The 19,718-nt window shown below is 38.2% G+C and overlaps 1 protein-coding gene across 17 annotated transcripts in view; it reads left to right on the top strand.

Annotated features, from left to right (window-relative positions):
• The window catches only part of LOC103347914 (ovomucoid), a 140,681-nt gene extending 121,795 nt beyond the window's left edge, over positions 1 to 18,886 (top strand). For 7 of the 17 annotated variants that reach the window (XM_070076276.2, XM_089334947.1, XM_089334948.1 and 4 more), the window contains 6 exons: positions 2,377 to 2,415; positions 7,927 to 8,027; positions 8,407 to 8,491; positions 9,654 to 9,691; positions 17,855 to 17,970; positions 18,512 to 18,886. In XM_070076276.2, coding sequence (XP_069932377.2) covers positions 8,425 to 8,491; positions 9,654 to 9,691; positions 17,855 to 17,970; positions 18,512 to 18,557 — 267 coding nt within the window. In that variant the 5' untranslated portion in view covers positions 2,377 to 2,415; positions 7,927 to 8,027; positions 8,407 to 8,424 and the 3' untranslated portion in view covers positions 18,558 to 18,886. Of the gene's footprint in view, positions 1 to 1,340; positions 1,901 to 2,376; positions 2,416 to 7,926; positions 8,028 to 8,406; positions 8,492 to 9,653; positions 9,692 to 17,854; positions 17,971 to 18,511 lie in introns of those variants that run through there. The other 10 variants (XM_070076277.2, XM_070076275.2, XM_089334949.1 and 7 more) reach the window with 4 other exon arrangements.
• The last annotated feature ends 832 nt before the right edge of the window (positions 18,887 to 19,718 follow it).

The raw sequence follows: 19,718 nt of genomic DNA, 5'->3' as shown, positions 1-19,718 counted from the left end.
GGACATTATAAAGCTAACCTCATGGAGGTATTGGAAGGACTGAAATAATGAATATGTGTAAACTTGTTAAAATAGTATGGCCCATATTAAGTACTATGGAAGCTTTTACTGTTATTGTTAGTTACCATATTCCAGAGTCATGGTGTTAAAGATATTTTACTATATTCCTACCCATTATCTCAGGTAACTATTTAGTAGTTTAACTATTCCAGAGACCCAAATATAATGCTTCATAAAATAGGAGCATATTTATATCTTTAACCATTACTTTTAAAATGAAGCATTGTAATTTATCCTATTTGTTGGGAGATATGTGTTTGTGTATATTTCAATGTGTTGGCATATTTTCCTTCCTGGTAATTGTACAATAGGCAATTTAAATTTGTAACTTCTCGTCCAGTAACTATGACAAATCTCATTTCAAAAATGATGGTTTAAGATAGATAAAATTGGGGAAAAAAAACATAAAATATAGGGACAGATATTAACTCAACTATTAAGATGCTTGGACACTGGCATCCAATGTTAGAGGGCCTGGTTTGAGGCTTGGCTTTGATTCTAATTCCAGATTCCCATTCATGTTCACCCTTGGAGGCAGCAGGTAATGGCTCAGGTACTTGGGTTCCTCCTACCCATGTGGGAAAATTGGATTGAGTCTGGGCTCCTGGCTTTAGCCTGGCCCAGAGCTTCCAGTTGCAGGCATTTGAGGAGTAAACCAATAGATGAAAGATCCCTCTTTCTCGATCTCATTGCTTTTCAAATAAAATAAAATTTTAAGTAAGTGAAAGTTTTAAAAGACAGTAGTAATAATAAAAAGCTAGTGAAGATTTAATCCCAAAATTTTCTAATTAAAAGATCTGAGTTATGCTGATAAAGTAGGACAGTTAACAACTCAGAAGTTACTTTGCTATATTTCCCTCTACAAAAATCTCTGTTTCTGTACTGCTTTTAAGACATTATTGACGTTTTTAGTTAGCTAGTCAGAGCCTCACACCACTTAATCCCCTTTCTAGCCTTTCCACTCAACTCAGGTCAACAGCTATGTCAGCTGGTCACCTGAGACTCATTACTGTGCTCCAGACAAGCAATGCTTTCCCATGCCTCAGTGGTTCTTGTGGTGCTGATTCTTTTAAGTAGAATACTCTGTTAATGTCTTCTCGCTATAAAAGGGTGGTGTCACCTCGTTTGGTCTCTCGTTTTTCCACTGCTCTGGGACTCTATGTCAAGATGAAGAACAGACTTTGCCCACACACCTGTGGATAATTAGCCCTGATGCGCCTTCCAGAGTTTCTTGTATAAAGAGCTTCCAGGGTTGGTTCAGGGTGCTGCATTGTCCTACTTCTCCTGGACTGTTACGTTTACCTTCCAGCAGGACAGCGTACAAAAACCTCAAACACAGAGAGGCCTCTGGTGGATGGAGGGACAGTAGCAAACACACTAATGATTTCGCTCTCCTATTTTCCTTTTGAGGAATGTCACCGCAAAGTGATTGTGCTTAAAAGAGTATGTAAGACCTCTACACTCACTGCTTGTAGCCCCTGGATGACCCTGGATCAGGTGGAGGTGAATCTCCTCCTCTTTAGCAAGAGTGGATTTAATGGAGATGGACTGAAGCCAGGAGCTTCTTCTAGGTCTCCCACGTGGTTGTAGGGGCCCAAGGACTTGGGCCATCTTCTGCTGCTTTTCTTGGCCATAACGGAGAGCTGGATTGGAAGTGGAGCGGCCAGGACTTGAACCGGAGCCCATATGGGATGCTGGCACTGTTGATGGCAGCTTTACCCGCTAAGCCACAGCATCAGTCCCCCACATTTTCTTTATCTAGTGATCAGTTGATGGACTCCTAGGTTGATTCTATTTATTTACTATTATGAATTGAGCAGCTGTAAGCATGGAAGCACAGGTATCTCATATGCTGATTTCATTTCCTTTGGGTCTATTCCCAGGAATATGGGCAATATGGAAGAACTATTTTTAGTTTTCTGAGGAATCTCTATAACGTCTTCCATAATGGTTGTACCAGTTTACATTCCCACCAACAGTGTATAGCTGAGTAGTTTTGTAGATCACATCTCATCCATGAGCCTCCATTTCTTCAGCTATAAAGTGACAAAATTGGTATCTTCTTGAGAGAGTGGTTAGGAGAATTGAACATACATGGTAGGAAATTATCATCGTATCTTTGATAGTGATCAATCAGTTTAATGTTGATTAAGGGTTTACATTTTATGTATTATTGGGCTTAAATAACTGCCTTTATTTAAAGTGTGATTCACACATTTCATTATTTGTAGTTTTCTTGGTAATCAATTTGTATATAATTTTCTTCTTCATAGGGAAGAAAATTTTCTCATAATTCTTATCTGTGTTTGCTTGCAGATATTATTTATCAAATTGAACTTTTGAATGTTGATTGAGGTAAGCACCATTGGGTATATTTCTGATGGTGGCAGCTCTAAGTTTATGCTGTTCTTAATCTATGTAACTGCTGTACCATTTTGTTCCCTGTAAGCATTTACCATCCAAGATTGTGAGTAGATGGATTAAGTTCAACTGTGACAGTAGGCCTTGGGTTTCACTAAATAGATAAGGCAGAAAGATGGATGCAGGAGAACGGTGGGCAGTAGAAAAGGAGGAGTTCAGATGAATGTCATTAGGAATCAAGTTAGGAAAGCAGTGAAAATTAGTTTGGGTTGAGATGATAGAAGAAAACAGAGGCATCAAAATAGAGGATCTTTATGCATTGCAGTGTGTAATTTGAGAAAAGAAAAGAAACTAGTGATGTTATGAGAGTCAGTTATTGCAGACTTCTAAGGCCAAGGAACTCTAGGTGACAGTAAGATAAAGTATCTGGATTTGTGAGTAGGTAATTTACCTTATGATAATTAAAGGTAACAGCAATTTGCCTCTGTACTCAATCAGTTTTTTACATTGAAACCTACTCTGGTTTATTCTCAATCTCCCTCTTTCTCAGCTCTCACATCAAATCTATTAACAAGTTAGAACTTCAAGTTTCAGTATGTATCTAAAATCTTTTCAGTTCTTTTTATCTTGAACTAACACCACCATAACTACTTTTCTGTCTTTTCTTACTCAGATCTCTCTAGATTTATCCTTCCAAACAAAACAGTGTGGATTTTGAAGTCCAAACAAAGTTGTGTTAGTCCATTGCATTTGAAATAAAATTCTGAATCCTTAGTGTCCTTGGAGCTACTGTTCAATATTATCCAGCCTCTTTTTATACCTGAAGCACACCATCCATTTTCTTCCTCAAATTCAAACTCTTTGGTCTCAGGATAGGCACACACACTCTTTCATGACTGATTGATTCCTTCTGGTATCCACTCACGTGGCATCTTTTCAGAGAAGACTTCTCTGACCATCACATTAAAAGCAAATCCTCAGGGTGAGTGTTTGGCGCTGCAATTAAGTATTCCACATCAGAGTGCTTAGGTGTGAATCTTGCTTTTCAGATTCCAGCTTCCCGCTAACAGGCACCTGAGTGAGGAGGCAGCATGACGGTTCAACTACTTGGGTCCCTGCCACTCAGAGAGAAGACCAGGATTGAGATCTGGGCTTATGGTTTTGGGTTGTCCCAGCACTGGCTGTTACAGGCCTTTGAGGAGTGAACTAGCATGTGGCAAATAAACCCTCATATACCTATCGGTCATTGTATGTCTTCTTTGAACTCATGTCCTTTTGTCATTTTTTGAGTTGGTTGTTACAGTTATTGTTTACTGGTGAGTTATATGAATTATTTATATCTTTTGGATATGAATCCTTTATCAGATACATGCTTTGAAAATATTTTTCCTATTCTTCTGCCTGGCTATTTCATTTTATTGATAGTTTCTTTTGCTGTGCAGAAGCTTTTTAGCTTGATACGATCCCATTTATTTACTTTTTTTTTTTTTTTTGCTTCTTTTCCCCCTGTATGTCCTATCAAAAAATCATTGCCAAGAAATTATTTTCCTGTTTTCTTCTTGGAATCTTATAGCTTCAGATTTCACATTTAAGTACTTAATCCATTTCAAGTTCACTTTTGTGCATGGTATATGACAAGGATCCAATTCCACACTTTTGTGTGTGGCTATTCACTTTTCCAGTGCCATTTATTGCAGACTATTTTTTCCCCGTTCTTGGCATCCTTGTCAAACATTAGATGCCCTGATATGAGTGGGTTTGTTTCTGGGGTATCTGTTCTGTTCCATGAATCTATGTTACTATGCTAATACCATCCTGTTTTTTACTTCTAAAGTTTTGTAATATAGTTTGAAATCAGAAAGTATGATGCCTCCAGCTTTGTTCTTTCTCAAGATTTCTCTAGCTACAAGGGTATTTCAAATGGTTTGTAAAAAAATAAATAAATAAAAAATTAAAGGGTAGGCTCCTTTTGGTACCAAGCGCTTTTGAAATCAGTATGTAGTTTTTTCATAATATGTGTTTATCATGAACTCTTTGAAGACTCCTCATATTTGGACTGTTTTGTGGCTACGTACAATTTTTAGTATTCTTTTTTAATCTGGGGAAAAATGCCATTGGAATGTCAATAAGGATTGCATTGAATTTGTAGTTCATTTTGCTAGTATTGATATTTTAATAACATTAATTCTTCTAACCCATGAATACAGACTAGTTTTCCATTTACTCATGTCATTTTCAGTTTATTTCATACATATCTTATATTTTCAGTGTACATAGTAACTTTGTTGGTTAAATTTATTCCTGAGTATTTTCATTTACAGTAGCATTAAAAAATAAATTGTTTTCTTAATTTCCTTTTCAGATAGTTCACTATTTTTTAAAAATATTTTGTTTATTTATTTGATAGATTAACCAACAGAGAGAAGGAGACACAGAGAAAAATAGCTTCCATCCTGTGGTTCACTTCCCAAATGGCTGTAATGGCCAGAGATGAGCTGATCCAAAACTGGGAGCTAGAAGCTTCTGGGTCTCTCACTCAGGGCCCAAGCACTTGGGTCATCTCTTACTGCTTTCCCAGGCCATAGCAGAGAGTTTGTTCAGAAGAGAAGCAGCTGGGACACGAACTGGCGCCCATATGGGATGCTGGTGCTGCAGGCAGAGAATTAGCCTATTGACATAGTACCAGCTCCAGAAGGTTCACTATTATTATAATAGAAACAGTGACTTTTTTAAAATTAAAAACTAATAAGTGATTTTTTTCCACAGTGGCTAAGTTATTTCTGGAATTTTCCATGTTATATTCAGATCGTGATTGACAGGTAGCTGAAACCACAAAAAGTAAAATCATAGAAAAGGGGTGACTACAACATTCCTTTTCATCTCATTTTGATTTATTTTTAATTTCCTTTTTTAATTTTTAAATTTTAATTTTTAGTTAGTTATTAACTGATTCATGTTACCCTTCCTCCCTGTCTCTCACCATCTTTCCTTCTCCCTTTCTTTCTGCCTTTCTTTATTTCTCTTTCTTTCTTTCTTTTTAGTTTTTGAGATAATAAATTTTAAAATTACACTACAGTGAAAAGTCTTAATACTTCACAGAATAAGAAGTTTAACAGGTAAAAACAAAAAGACCCTAAGTTAGTGGGAATATAGGCAATGACTCTAAACAATAATTGAATGGAAAAAATGGCCATTGCACCCATGTACAGTAAATTTTAAAGCAATCACACATCATTTATACCTTTGCAGTTTAACATTCTTAACCATTGTTTTGACAAAGATATGAAACAATGTTTTACAAAACTGTGTTTGCCACAATATTGATATCGATAGACATTTCTTTTTATGTGTGTGTTTTTAAAATTTTAGCGTCCACATAGAAGGGAGAGCAATGCAGTATTTGTCTTTCTGGGTCTGGCTTATTTCACTCAACATGATGTCATCCAGTTGCATCCATTTTGCTGCAAATGGAAGAAATCCATTCTTTTTATAGCTGAATTATATTCCATTGTATATATATACACCACATTTTTTTAATCCAGTCATCTGATGATGGATACCTTGGTTGGTTCCAAATTATGGCTATTGTGAACAGTGCTGCCATAAACATGGTGGTGCAGGTATCTCTTTGATTCATTGTGTTCAATCTTTTTGGGTATATACCCAAGTAGTGGGATTACTGGATCACATATAGTGGGATTACTGGATCACATAGCAAGTTTATTTCTAGTTTTTTAAGAAATTGCGACACTGTTTTCCACAGTGGCTGCACTAATTTACACTCGCACCAGCAGTGTAAAAATGTTCCTCTTTCTCCACATCCTCACCAGCATTGTTACTCTCTGTGTTTTGGATTCTATCTATTGTGACAGGGCGAGATAATATATCATTGTAGTTTTGACTTGCATTTCCCCGATGGCTAGTGATGTTGAGCATTTTTTCATATATTTTCTTTGGAGAACTGTCTATTGACGTCCATTGCCTGGTTCTCAACTGAATTTTGTTGTTCTTGAGTCTTGAGATGCTAGGTCTTCCTTCCGTTGGTTCCATTGGTTCACTCCCCAAATGGCTGCTATGGCCGGAGCTACACCAATCTGAAGCCAGGAGCCAGGTGATTTCTTCTGGTCTCCCATGCGGTGCAGGGGCCCAAGCAGCTAGGCCATCCTCCACTGTCTTCCCCAGGCCACAGCAGGGAGCTGGACTGGAAGAGGAGCAACCAGGACTAGAACCTGAGCTCATATGGGATGCCGATGCTGCAGGCAGAGGATTAACCAAGTGAGCCACGGCACCAGCCCCACCACAGTGTTTTCACACTCCCACCACACGAAGTTCTAACAGTCATGAGCACCCAGCCCCCTGTCAATTCTCCTAGCCAGACTCTGTTGTCTCCTCTCGGCTGGTTGCTGCATGCTGAACACTAGCTGGTACAGCTGTTACTTGTGTCCAAAATGGCATCCATCCTCTGTCAGCTAGTTACAGAACACTGGTGCTGGGTGTTTGGAGAAAGAGAACTATGCCCTCGTTTTTTCCTATTGGTTGGCAAGTACCCTATTCTCCGCAGAGCTCAAGCTGGACTCTTGCCAGGTTCTTCCCGCAGCTTCATCGCCAGTGGCTTGAGCTGCTGCACTCTGGTCTCATCTCACTCTCCAAAGCTGGCGCTGAGGCTGTCCACTGCTGGGGTCCTGAGTTGTGCGCATCCACACCCTCCACATAGATCCACAGTGTTCCTCTAATTTGCGTGGAGTTTCCTCTGCAGTTTTCTCCCTCCCTCTTCCCTGAGATTGCACTCTCTCTACTTTTTTTTTTTTTTTTTTTTTTTTGGTATCTTCCCCTAGACTAGAGCAGTAAGTTCCCTCCCTATTCTACCATCTTAGAAATGCAGAAAGAATACATTGATTTGTGTAAGACAACATGGAAAGGGGCTGCATTTAAATGCTATGTAAATAAATCTAGCCACAGATAAGTTTGTGTCATACGTTTCCATTAAACTTGGAGCTTCAATATAGGGAAGTACCAAGGTTGATGGAATGGAGCTCCAGAGATTATTCTGTGGCTCCAGCTCAGTTACCCCTAACTGTAGCCATACTCTGCTGTCATCTTGGAGACTTAAGAAAGTACAAATGATTAGGATCTCAAGTAGAAAATTGAATCAGAGTCTGGGGAGGAATTCAGACATTGAAGTTTCTACAAAGCTCTCCAAATATTCTTACCTGTCCAAATTTTAAAACTGTTGAGATTTGAGCCATATTTATAAATTGCAGTTCCTGGAACTCTGCATTTCTTGCCTTAGTTCTCTTGACTCTCAAAGCTCCTTTTGTATGGAAAGATTTCATAACCCCTGTCTCCTCATCTGTTGATGTCCATCAGATGAAATTATTTGTCCGTTGAGTATCTGTTGGAGGCATGGCTTTAATGATGTCTATAATGAGGCAAGTTCCTGTCTACTGCCAGAACATGTGCTCCCTCTGAGACTTATCTCCCCTGACTCTTGTCTTCCTTATGCAGAGATCTTTATAGGAGACATATAAATAGAGTGGACGTTGAATAGGACTCAAGAGTGAACAAGACTGCCACGGTCTCCCTTTGTACCATTTCTTCTTCTGGAGGTAGGTTATTTGAGGCATAAATTATGATGGCTTTTACATGTTGAATTGCTGTTAGGATTTCTTCAGATCTGGTCCTTTTAGTAACAGCTATTCATGATTTTCTGAGGAATAAATTGAAATGCATGTACTCGGAAATGTTATGAAGAATATTATCTGGGGAATTTTCTATATGCATTAGTTAACATGGTTATTTCTGGTTGATTTTAGCAGTGGAGGAGGAAGGGAATGAGCTTCCCTAGTGAAAAGCACGGAATACAGAAACTCAGGAGTTATAACTGCCTTTTTCTTGAATGGGAGAATATAGAAAGTATATTCTTTGAAAAGTTATGATGCTTTATGTCATAACTGTTCTTAAAGTTTCTCTGTAACACTCTTCTAGGTTGACTAAGGATATCAAATGGCCAACTTCTCATTCAGGATCAAAACCCTTTTTATTGCCATGCTGGCACTTTATCTTTCTTGTGGTGAGTATATTTATAATCCTGGTCCTAAAAATTTGATGCCACATAGCCAGGGTTTGATATATCCTAGGAACACTATTGTTTGTTCCATTTTGTTTAGAATCATTGAATTGGCAAACTAAATAGAACACAGTGCAAATGCTCTTTTGAAATATGTTAGTAGATTTTTTTCTCCTGTCATATGAAAGTAGAAAACTAATTAGTGATTATGAATGACACTGAATTCTGGGGCAGGATAACATATTTCCTTTCTTATTGCTGCAGCTGAAACACTTCAACTAAATCCTTTATGTGTTTTAGACATAATATGCTCCAATGGAATTTGTTATAATAATGTTATTTGAGACTAATTTTCATTATTTATTTTAACAGCATAGTTTTTCATCAGACAAGTCTTCATTGATAGCTCTGGGGACATTTAGTCTGCTTTAAAACTCATAAATGTCTTTTACTCTGTGACACAATTATGTGGTTGTTGAAAAAATCTTGGAAACAGTTCAGGAAGCTTGACTCTGAGTTCTAATTCCAGGCTTGTGAAAGTCATTGTCTCCTTTGGTCTTCAGTTTACTAATCTATTAGATGTGGATAACAAAGAACATTATATTTTAGGCCAGTGTCTCAGCTCAATAGGCTAATCCTCCACCTGCGGCGCCAGCACACTGGATTCTAGTCCCGGTCAGGGCGCTGGATTCTGTCCCGGTTGCTCCTCTTCCAGTCCAGCTCTCTGCTGTGGCCAGGGAGTGCAGTGGAGGATGGCGCAAGTCCTTGGGCCCTGCACCCCATGGGAGACCAGAAGCACCTGGCTCCTGCCTTCGGATCAGCACGGTGCGCCAGCCGTAGCGGCCATTGGAGAGTGAACCAACGGCAAAGGAAGACCTTTCTCTCTGTCTCTCTCTCTCACTATCCACTCTGCCTGTCAAAAAAAAAAAAAAAAAAAAAGAACATTGTATTTTCAAGTGTGGGTGTTATAGATTTTAACACTGCAATGTATTCAGCACAGAGTTCAGTCTACTGCAAGAACCAGCACTCGGCCGCCCACAGTCAGTGTCAAAGACTCACTTAATGCCTTGTGGCTTCTCCATTGATGACCTGAATCCCTTTCGTGTTACAATAGATGTGATCCTAGGAAATGCCAAGTTATTTAATATATTTTTTATTTGTGCAGATACTGTATCATCTTTCGCATCTAGTTTTTTGGCAGAGGTAAGTTGGCCATATGTTAAGCAGTTGAAAATAGTCAATTTTTAAAATCTTTATTGTGATATTAACTGTTACATGAAAAATGCTGGCAACAAACATGATGTTTATGCTAAAAGCCATTAAAACTGGAGTGCAATGATACCTCCAAAAAAATAAGAAGTGCTGGTAAGAATGTGGAGAAAAGAGAACATTATACACTGTTGGTGGGAATGCAACTTAGCACTTCTATAATGGAGAACAGTTTGGGGGTTCCTCAAAAATTGAAAATATACCTTATGACATAGCCATCCCAGTTCAGGATATGTATCTGAAGGAAATACAATGAGCATATGACAGAGATACCTGCACTCTCATGTTCATTGAAGCACCTTCACAACAGCCAAGATAAAGAATCAACCTAGGTGTTCATCCATGGATGAATGGATAAAGAAAATGGGATATAGATAGACAATGGGATATTATTAAACAATAAAATTAAGCCCTCTTATTTGTAGCAAAATGTATAGATTTGGAAATTATTATATTAAGTGAAATAGGCCAAACAGAAAGACAAATACTATGTCTTCTTTCTCATACATGATTCAAAATTTATTTGAACTTAGAAGAGTGATTCCTAGAGGTTGGAAAGGGAAGAGGGAGAGAAGGGAAGATGGAAGAGAGTATCTTTGGGTACCCAGCACATATAGGAATTAACACACCCTAGTGTTTCATAGTGTAATGGGACAACTATAGTTCATAATAATGTATCATATACTGTATAAAAAACTAAAAAAGAGGAGCTGGTGAGTTCAAAACAAAAAGAAGAGATGAGGAAATAGAAGGTCTAGTTGCCTGGTTTGATTAGTTTATGTTAATATGTGTGTTGAAATATTAAATTGTACCCCACAAAATGTGCATGTTTATCAAAAAATGTTACATGTTAGTCAAATATTTTTAAAAATAAAATAATTTTAAATGATGTATTACAGAGTTACACTTGGAGTTACTTTCTCTCTTCAGGATAAGTTAGAAATTTATGGACTTCAGAAATGTTCTTATTCATGTAAAAATTCCCTCATCTTTGCTAGCTGCTAGTACTCTATCATGTACAGGTACAGGAGATAATCCACTCACTAATATTTCAGCATTTGAATAGCAACATTTTGCAATTGAAGATAATATTTCCGTGAGTAACCTTGTGCAATAACCTTTTCAAAATAAAATTTTAGGTTGTGACTACAACTATAAAATATAAAAATGTGTTCTTTTGTTAGCAATAATCCACAAATTTTACTACATAGGAAAGATATTCTCCATTGAATTGTCTTAATTTGCATTCCCATTAACAATGATAAGAATGCCTTGGTCCCCACAGTCTTCCATCAGCATAGAGCTATCAGCCAGCACCATGGCTCACTAGGCTAATCCTCCGCTTGCAGCGCCAGCACCCCGGGTTCTAGTCCCGGTCGGGCTCCGGGTTCTGTCCCAGTTCTTCCTCTTCCAGTCCAGCTCTCTGCTGTGGCCTGAGAAGGCAGTGGAGGATGGCCCAAGTGCTTGGGCCCTGTACCCGCATGGGAGACCAAGAGGAGGCACCTGGCTTCGGATCGGCGCAGTGCGCCAGCCGCAGCGCAAAGGCTGTAGCAGCCATTTGGAGGTTGAACCAACGGAAAAGGAAGCCCTTTCTCTCTCTCTCTCTCTCTCTCTGTCCACTCTGCCTGTCAAAAAATAAAATAAATAAATAAATAAATAAATAAATAAATAAATAAAAAAGAGTAGAGCTATCAAAGGCTTTTAATTTCTGTATGTGAGAGTGATCTTTTATGAGATAGTGAAGATTTTACAAATTTGTGTTTTTTCTGACTATGAATAAAATGAAACATCATTTCGTATGTTTCAAAGTCATTTTTCCATTTTCTTTAGAATGATTTTGCTCATAAATTTTGAGCATTTTTCTTAGACATTTGTTTTTGTCACATTTTTATGAGTTTTGAATTATGTCATCACATTATTATGCTATATACATTGAAAATATTTTCAGTGTCTTCTCTTTTTTTAAGATTTATTTATTTATTTGAAAGCGAGATTTACAGAGAGAGGAGAGAGAGTTTCCATCTGATGGTTCACTCCCCACATGGCCACAACAGTTGAAGGTGGGCCAGGCCAAGGCCAGGAGCCTGAAGTTCCATCTTGGTGTCCCACATGGATGGCAGGGCCCAAGTGCTTGGGCCATCTTCTCCTGCTTCTTAGGTGCGTGAACAAGGAGCAGTATCAGAAGCAGAGCAAGGGTGCCAGTTCTAGTCTCAGCTGCTCCTCTTCTGATCCAGCTGTCTGCTGTGGCCTGGGAAGGTAGAAGATGGCCCAAGTACTTGATCCCCTGCACCCACACGGGAGACCAGAAGAAACTCCTGGCTCCTGGCTCCTGGCTCCTAGATCCTGGCTCCTGGCTTCTGGTTCCTGGCTTTGGATCAGCCCTGCTCCAGCTGTTGCAGCTATTTGGGGGAGTGAACCAGCGAATAGAAGACCTTTCTTTCTGTCTCCCCGTCTCACTATCTATAACTCTACCTCTCAAATAAATAAATAAAACAAACAAACAAAAAAAAGAAGACAAAGAAGGAGAGCAGCTTGGACCAGAGCCAGCACTCCAATAGGAATGCTGGCTTTCAGGAGCAGCTTAACCTGCTCTGCCAGAGCTCAGGCCCCTACTTCCATTTCTTATGCTCCTCATTGAATCACCTTGTTAGTACATTGAGTGGAATATGAATACAATGTTGGAGACAATGGGCATACTTGCCCTTTTTTATTTTTTATGTTTTCTGTTTAGCAAAAATACCTAAAATGAGATGCTGATTTGTGTGGGTGTGTGTATGTATATGTTAGAGAACTGTCCATTAAATGATGGATTCTTAAGTATCCTTAGGAAGAATTTATGTTGAATTTGTCAAATGATCACACAGCACTTAAGCAGTTAATCAAACCATTTTTCTCCTTAGAATTCTTCATATGGTGTGTTATATAAATACCTTTCTATTATTGTATAGAGCTTGTATAACAGATCATTTGGTTATATAACATTCATTTGGACATTGCTTTTTTTAAATTGTGTTTCATTTCATTCAGTAGTATGTGTGATATTGTATAGAAATTTATTGTGATTTTTAAAACCAATTTAGGCATCTATATGGTCTATAATATACATGCTTCATTAAAACATACTTCAATACAACTTCTATTTTTCTGTTCTTTGAAACAGTACATATGACATAGGGGTTATCTGATTTTGAGAATTGAATCCTTCTCTTGAAAGGCATGTCTTTGGAGGTGCTACTTTTTGTGTGTGTGATTTTGCCTAATTGTTTTCACTTTTAAAGGTATTTATTTATTTGAAAGGCGAAGTTAGAGAGAGAGAATGGTTCATCCACTGGTTCACTCCCCAAATAGCCACAATGGCTGGAGCTAGGCCAGTACAAAGCCAGGAACCTGAAACTCCATCTGGGATCCCATGTGAGAGGCAGGGACTTTGACTGTCATGTACTGTTTTCCCAGGAACGTGGATAAAAATAGAGCAGCTGGAACAGGAACTGGCACACATATGTTATGCCAGCTTCATAGGCATCACCTAAACTCTGAGCCACAAGGCTGGCCCCGCATGTTTTCAGTTTTTAAGTGGAAATATGGCTTTTAAGTTTTCTGTGTTTAATGAGGTTTAGTTGGACAAACCGTTTTTCTAAAAAGTTAGTCATTCTTTTCTGGAATTTCAGGTTGACTTGTGATGAAGTATGCCTAGTAGTTGTCTATATTTTTTTTAATTTGCTGTATTTCTATAACTTTATTCTATTACTGTACATTGAGTACCATCACATTTTTAAAACTAACTTAGCTTCTTTGTTATGTTATATTTTCAAAGAAACTGGATTTTGGCTCATTATTTGTTAAATATATAATATTAATTTGTGGTTTAGTCTTTCTAGTTTTCTGCTTTATGCTTTTTATTTTAATTATTTGTTCAATTCTGTCTTTTTGACAGAAAATGTAATTCCCTTTTCCTTCTTGTTGATATAAACATTTAAAGCTTAGTATTTTATGTTTTGATCACTGCTTTAAATGTATCAAGTTGATGCTAATATAGATTACAATCATTTTCGTCATGTTTTGGAAACACTCTAACTTCAGTTTTTATTTTTCCTTTCATGAAAGTTTTATTGAAAATATTTTTGTTTAATTCAAGGTGTGATAAACTTTTAAAAGTTTTGAATTTTAGAAGTATTGTTGGCCGGTGCCGCGGCTCAATAGGCTAATCCTCCACCTTGCGGCGCCGGCACACTGGGTTCTAGTCCCGGTCAGTGCGCCGGATTCTGTCCCGGTTGCCCCTCTTCCAGGCCAGCTCTCTGCTGTGGCCAGGGAGTGCAGTGGAGGATGGCCCAAGTGCTTGGGCCCTGCACCCCATGGGAGACCAGGAGAAGCACCTGGCTCCTGGCTTCGGATCAGCGCCGTGCGCCGGCCATTGGAGGGTGAACCAATGGCAAAAGGAAGACCTTTCTCTCTGTCTCTCTCTCTCACTATCCACTCTGCCTGTCAAAAAAAAAAAAAGTATTGTTAACTTATTTCATTCTATTATGATTAGTATTATTTATATTAGTTTACTTACTAGAAATTACTGTTACTTTTGTGATATTACTTAGTGAAAGTCCAGTGCGTGCTTGAGGAAAAGGTATATATTATTAGAGTATACTTTTTGGTACATACTTGAAAATATACAGTATGGTGATATTCTTTTGTTTTGATATCCCAGCATCTTTGTGGTTGCTGACCTGTCTTATATGAGAATGGTGTGCTGTAGTCTATTATTACTGTGTTTGTGTCTATTTCTGTTACTTCTTTTAGTTTTTGTTTCATAAAGGTGATTTCTTAGTTATGTGATATATAGATATTTGGAAATGTTAGCTCTTTCTTATAAATTGTACCTTTTGGCATATAAAGTATACTTTCTTATCATATTTCATAGCTTTTAACTTGAACTCTACTTTGTCTAATGGTGGCAATGCAATCTATGTTTTCTACTTTTATCCTTAGCAGAATGCATTTCCCTGTTATTTCTAATTTTAAAAGATTTATATATTAATATAGTTATTTGGAAGGCAGAGTGAGCACACTAATAAAGAGAACAGAGAGACATCTTCTATCCTCTGGTTCTCTCTGCAATTGCCCCCAAAAGCCAGGGCTGGGCCCGTTTGAAACAGGGAGCCAAGACTTCCTCCATGTCACCAATGTGGGTGGCAAGGATGCAAGTTAACAGATCCATATCTGCTTCCTTTCTGGCACATCAATAGAAAGCTGGATTGGAAATGGAGTCATTAGAACTCAAACTGGCACTCCAATACAGGCCACAGGCCTCCTAAGCAGCCACTTAACCCACTGTGGTAATGCCACCTCTATTCTAAACATTTTAATTCACTTTGACTTAAGTATACTGAAGCTGAAAATCTATTTTAAAAAATGAGATGTATCCATTCACACCTTGGTATAATAGATTTGGTCTCAATAAAGCCATATACTTTGTTGCATAGAATTACTATGCCTGGGCCAGCACTGTGGCGTAGCAGGTAAAGCCACTGCCTGCAGTGCCAGCATCCCATTTGGGTGCCAATATGAGTCCTGGCTGCTCCACTTCCAGTGCAGCCTCTCTGCTATGGCCTGGGAAAACATTAGAAGATGGTCCAAGTCCTTGGGCCCCTGCACCTGCGTGGGAGACCAGGAATGAAGCTCCTGGCACCTGGCTTCAGATTGGCACAGCTCCAGCCATTGTGGCTAACTGGAGAGTGAACCAGCAGATGAAATATTTTCTCTCTCTCTCTCTCTCTCTTTCTCTCTCTCTCTCACTCTCCCCCTCTCTGTAGCTCTGTCTCTCAAATAAATATATCTTTTAAAAAAAAAGAATTACTATGGTGTATTATTAGTGTTTCTTTCCTATTGATTTTTCTTTGTTTTTGTGCTGCGTGAGACATTTTACATTTAGAAAAATTTCTTTTTTATTCTCTTGATTATTCTTTATGCCTTTTTTAAGTGTTTGTAATTGTACTTTTTAAAAAGATTTGTTTAATTTATTTGAAAGAGTTACAGAGGGAAGTAGGGACAAAAATAGAGATAGAGAGAGTGAGATAGAGAGACAGAGAGAGAGAGAGAAAGTCTTCCATCCACGGTTCACTTCCTAAATGGCTGCAATGGCTGGAGCTGAACCATTCCAAAGCCAGGAGCCATGAGTTTCTTCCAGGACTCCCACGTGTATGCAGCGGTACAAGAATTTGGACCACCCTCTGCTGTTTTCCCAGGCACATTAGCTGGTAGCTGGATTTGAAGTGGAGTAGCTGAGACTTGAACTGGCGCCCATATGGTATGCCTGCACTGCAAGCCAGGGCTTTAACCCACTATGCCACTGCACTGGCCCCATAATTGTTCTTTATAAAATAACTTCATTTATCTCCTGAGCATCTCATTTACCAGAGTTTCTGGTGATCTTTCCCTGTCACCTGATTCCTACATACAAGCAATGGGTTTGTTGTGCTCCTTTTGTATTTCCCTTCTTCCATTTATGAACTGCATTTTTACTGTTTGAGAACATATAATTTTCTCCACCTGTTTTAATATGAAATAAAATTAAGTATATTTGTATATTCAAAATAAGTCCTTTGACAAATTTTTTTCAATAATCTCTTGTTTGGATAATAGTCGTTTATTAGTAAAATGCTAAAGAGCCGGCGCTGCGGCTCAATAGGCTAATCCTCTACCTAGCGGCCCCGGCACACTGGGTTCTAGTCCCGGTTGGGGCACCGGATTCTGTCCCGGTTGCCCCTCTTCCAGGCCAGCTCTCTGCTGTGGCCAGGGAGTGCAGTGGAGGATGGCCCAAGTGCTTGGGCCCTGCACCCCATGGGAGACCAGGAAAAGCACCTGGCTCCTGCCTTCGGATCAGCGCGGTGCGCCGGCCGCAGCTCACCAGCCGTGGCGGCCATTGGAGGGTGAACCAACGGCAAAGGAAGACCTTCCTCTTTGTCTCTCTCTCTCACTGTCCACTCTGCCTGTCAAAAAAAAAATGCTAAAGAAAGGCCCAGTTTTATTTATATGTAATTTTTCTCTTGGCTTAATTTTTATTTAAATCTATTCTTCACTGGGTACCTTGTATCTGAACTATTTTAACTTTAGCTTCTTTTTCTTTCCTGAATCAGTCAAATATTGTTTATGTATTTTTAACTCAATTTCTGCCCTAGAAATTGACTTTGAATTCAAAGATTTTGTTTTTATGTCCTCAAATGTTTCCTGGAAGCCACTTAATTTATTTTATTTGGATGTCGCATGGCAGTTTTCTTCTGCTTCAAAGCTTTCTCATTTGGAGGCCAGTATGTTTCAATGCATGTCTTTAATTCTCATATTTAGTATTATAGATAAGAAAACTGTATTTCAATTAGCAATTATAAAAGCTTTCAGTGAAAATAATCTATATTTGCTAGCATATTTTTAGAGGAGCAAAATAGGTTATTATGCTTATTCATATAAATTTCAAAATTACTCCAAATTAAATAATATAAAATTTAATGAATAATTTTATATGTGGTAAAAATATGAAGAACAGGGACCAATGTTGTGGCATAACAGGTCAAGCCTCCTCCTGCAATGCTGGCAGCCCATATGGGAGCCAATTCGAGTCCTGAATGTTCCACTTTGTATCCAGCTCGCTGCTAATGCACCTGGAAAAACAGTAGAAGATGGCCCAAGTGTTTATGCCCCAACACCCCTGTGGGAGACTTGGATGAAGCTCATGGCTTAGCACTGGCCCTTACGGCCATTTGGGGAGTAAACTAATGGATGGAAGATCTCTCTCTCCCTCTGTCTCTAACTCTGACTTTCAAATTAATAAAATAAATCTTTAAAAATAGGAAAAACAAGAAGTGAATAATAAATAAAAAACTGAGCTTAGGAGTGGAATGCAATTTGGGAGAATCACTTGATAGGTAAGGATACAACAATTATGAAACATTTTATATTTTAATTGGGTTCAACTTACAGGGATGTTTGTTTTATTAGGTGCCTGCAATGTAAATATATGTCTTTTTGTGTATCACATTTCATAACATATTAAAAACACTATTTTCAGATGTGGCTCTCTGATTATTTCTTTTTTGTCTCTGCATATTACAGCCAGACTGTAACAGATACTCAGAGTCACTGCATAGCTGTAGGAAGATGTATGTTCCAATCTGTGCATCCAATGATTTCACTTATGGTAATGTCTGTGCATTTTGCAAAGCAATAAGGTAAGAGTACAGTGGTCTACTTTTGCTTATCTAGATATTGTAATAACAGTGCCAGTATACTAGGAACTCCAGTGTTTCTCTTAGTCTGCAACTATGTACACAGTAAATATCTCTTTTATTTTTGTTAAAGCTTTAGGATATACCCTTAAACTTTATCCTGGGACCTCACTTTTAAACATAGATTAGTTCGAGCTATGTATATGATGAGGCTGCCTTGTTTTCAAATACTCAGATTAATTAGCCTTACTTTATTTGTTTGTAATTATTAGAAGTGAACAAATGTGCTATAAAGTGGTAAACTCAATCATCTGCCTCCTCATGTCTGGGTCGGTCCCAATACTGAATCAGGATTGAGAAAATAGCCCCACAACAGGACAGAGGACAGAGCAGGTCTGGGGGTGGAGAGCAGGACACAGCTGTTTGAAGAAGGAGAGTCCACGCTCTTTGCTTTATGTCTTATTCAAATAATCATCAAGAAGTATTTTGGACACTATGAAGGAATCTGACATACTACTTTTTTCAATGTTTTCTCTCTCTGCAGACACACTAACAATGGAATTTCTTTCAAACATTATGGCCCATGCTGACTCCTGTGATGCGGTGCTGTTCACTCATAGGACACCTCTTATAATCCTATTATGCTGTTGAATTCTACAGAATCTTCTACAGAATCTTAGTCTCTAGTGCCTTAAAGTTCTAGATTAGTACTTGAATATTGTTTTGGAAACCTGTATGGACTATAAGAACTGGAAAATTCTTGCAATTCCAAAATCCTATAATTTCAAAATTTTAATTATCTGTCAATTTCCAAATAATTTATGAAAATCTGAAAAATCATCAGTTAATGTTGAAAGCCTGAAATTGAGAACTTTTCTGAATCATTAAGTATTTTGATCAATAAACTTGTTACATGGCATTGACTTTATTATTTTCCCCTTTCTCCCTTCCTGTTCCTCACACATCCTTTTGCAATATTACCATATTAAAGTGAGTTTTTCTGTTTGATTGCATAGTGAGGTCACACAAATACACAACATAGGCATTGCTATTTACAGCAGTTTTCCCAAACTTGCCTTTAGTATACATGATCATTATGGATACCTAAGACCACCTAATCTAATCTTGATCTAATGACTCAAGATCTTCAAGAGAAAAGTGTGGTGCCAAAAATTTCAACAAGTCTTCTAGATTAGGCAACAACAAATGAAATTAACATGGAAAGAAATGCTAAACAGAAGTTGGAAAGAGTTTTACTACAGATTGTTAGGGTACAGGCTAAGCCAATATAAGACACAAAGCATACACATTAAGCAATTTGTAATTTTGTTTCTTTTTCATGTAAAAGTTCTAAAGATGGGTAAACAGTTTAAGCTGGAGGCGATTTTACAGTGCACGAGTTAGATCTTCCATTTTGGGATACCACTAGATGGCAAAAGAAGAAAAAAACGACTTCAGTTCTCCATTCTTCCCTATGTTTTTACCCTGTGCAATGCAACTTTGCAGTACTTTCCATCGAGAAAATCTATCTGCTTTTTACTCCTTGAATTATGTTCTGTGGGCAAAAGAATGGGGGCAGAACTGTGGTGTTGTACCAGCTCTAGGCTATAAGTCAAGAAGTCCTTCTATCTCCACTTCCTTTCGTAGCTTCCGTGTAAACAAGCTTTCAGTAGCCTCCAGGTGTAGAGCTGAGATAGCTGCCTTGCACCTCCAGAAACCTCAGACACTGGAAAGAGCACAGTTCATAAGGA

Source organism: Oryctolagus cuniculus, chromosome 6 (genome assembly GCF_051225735.1).
Source record: "Oryctolagus cuniculus isolate XC-2025 breed Fujian yellow rabbit chromosome 6, ASM5122573v1, whole genome shotgun sequence".
Taxonomy (NCBI): domain Eukaryota; kingdom Metazoa; phylum Chordata; class Mammalia; order Lagomorpha; family Leporidae; genus Oryctolagus; species Oryctolagus cuniculus.
The sequence above is the reverse complement of the archived record's forward strand: the minus strand, read 5'-3'. Positions and strand labels throughout refer to the sequence as shown.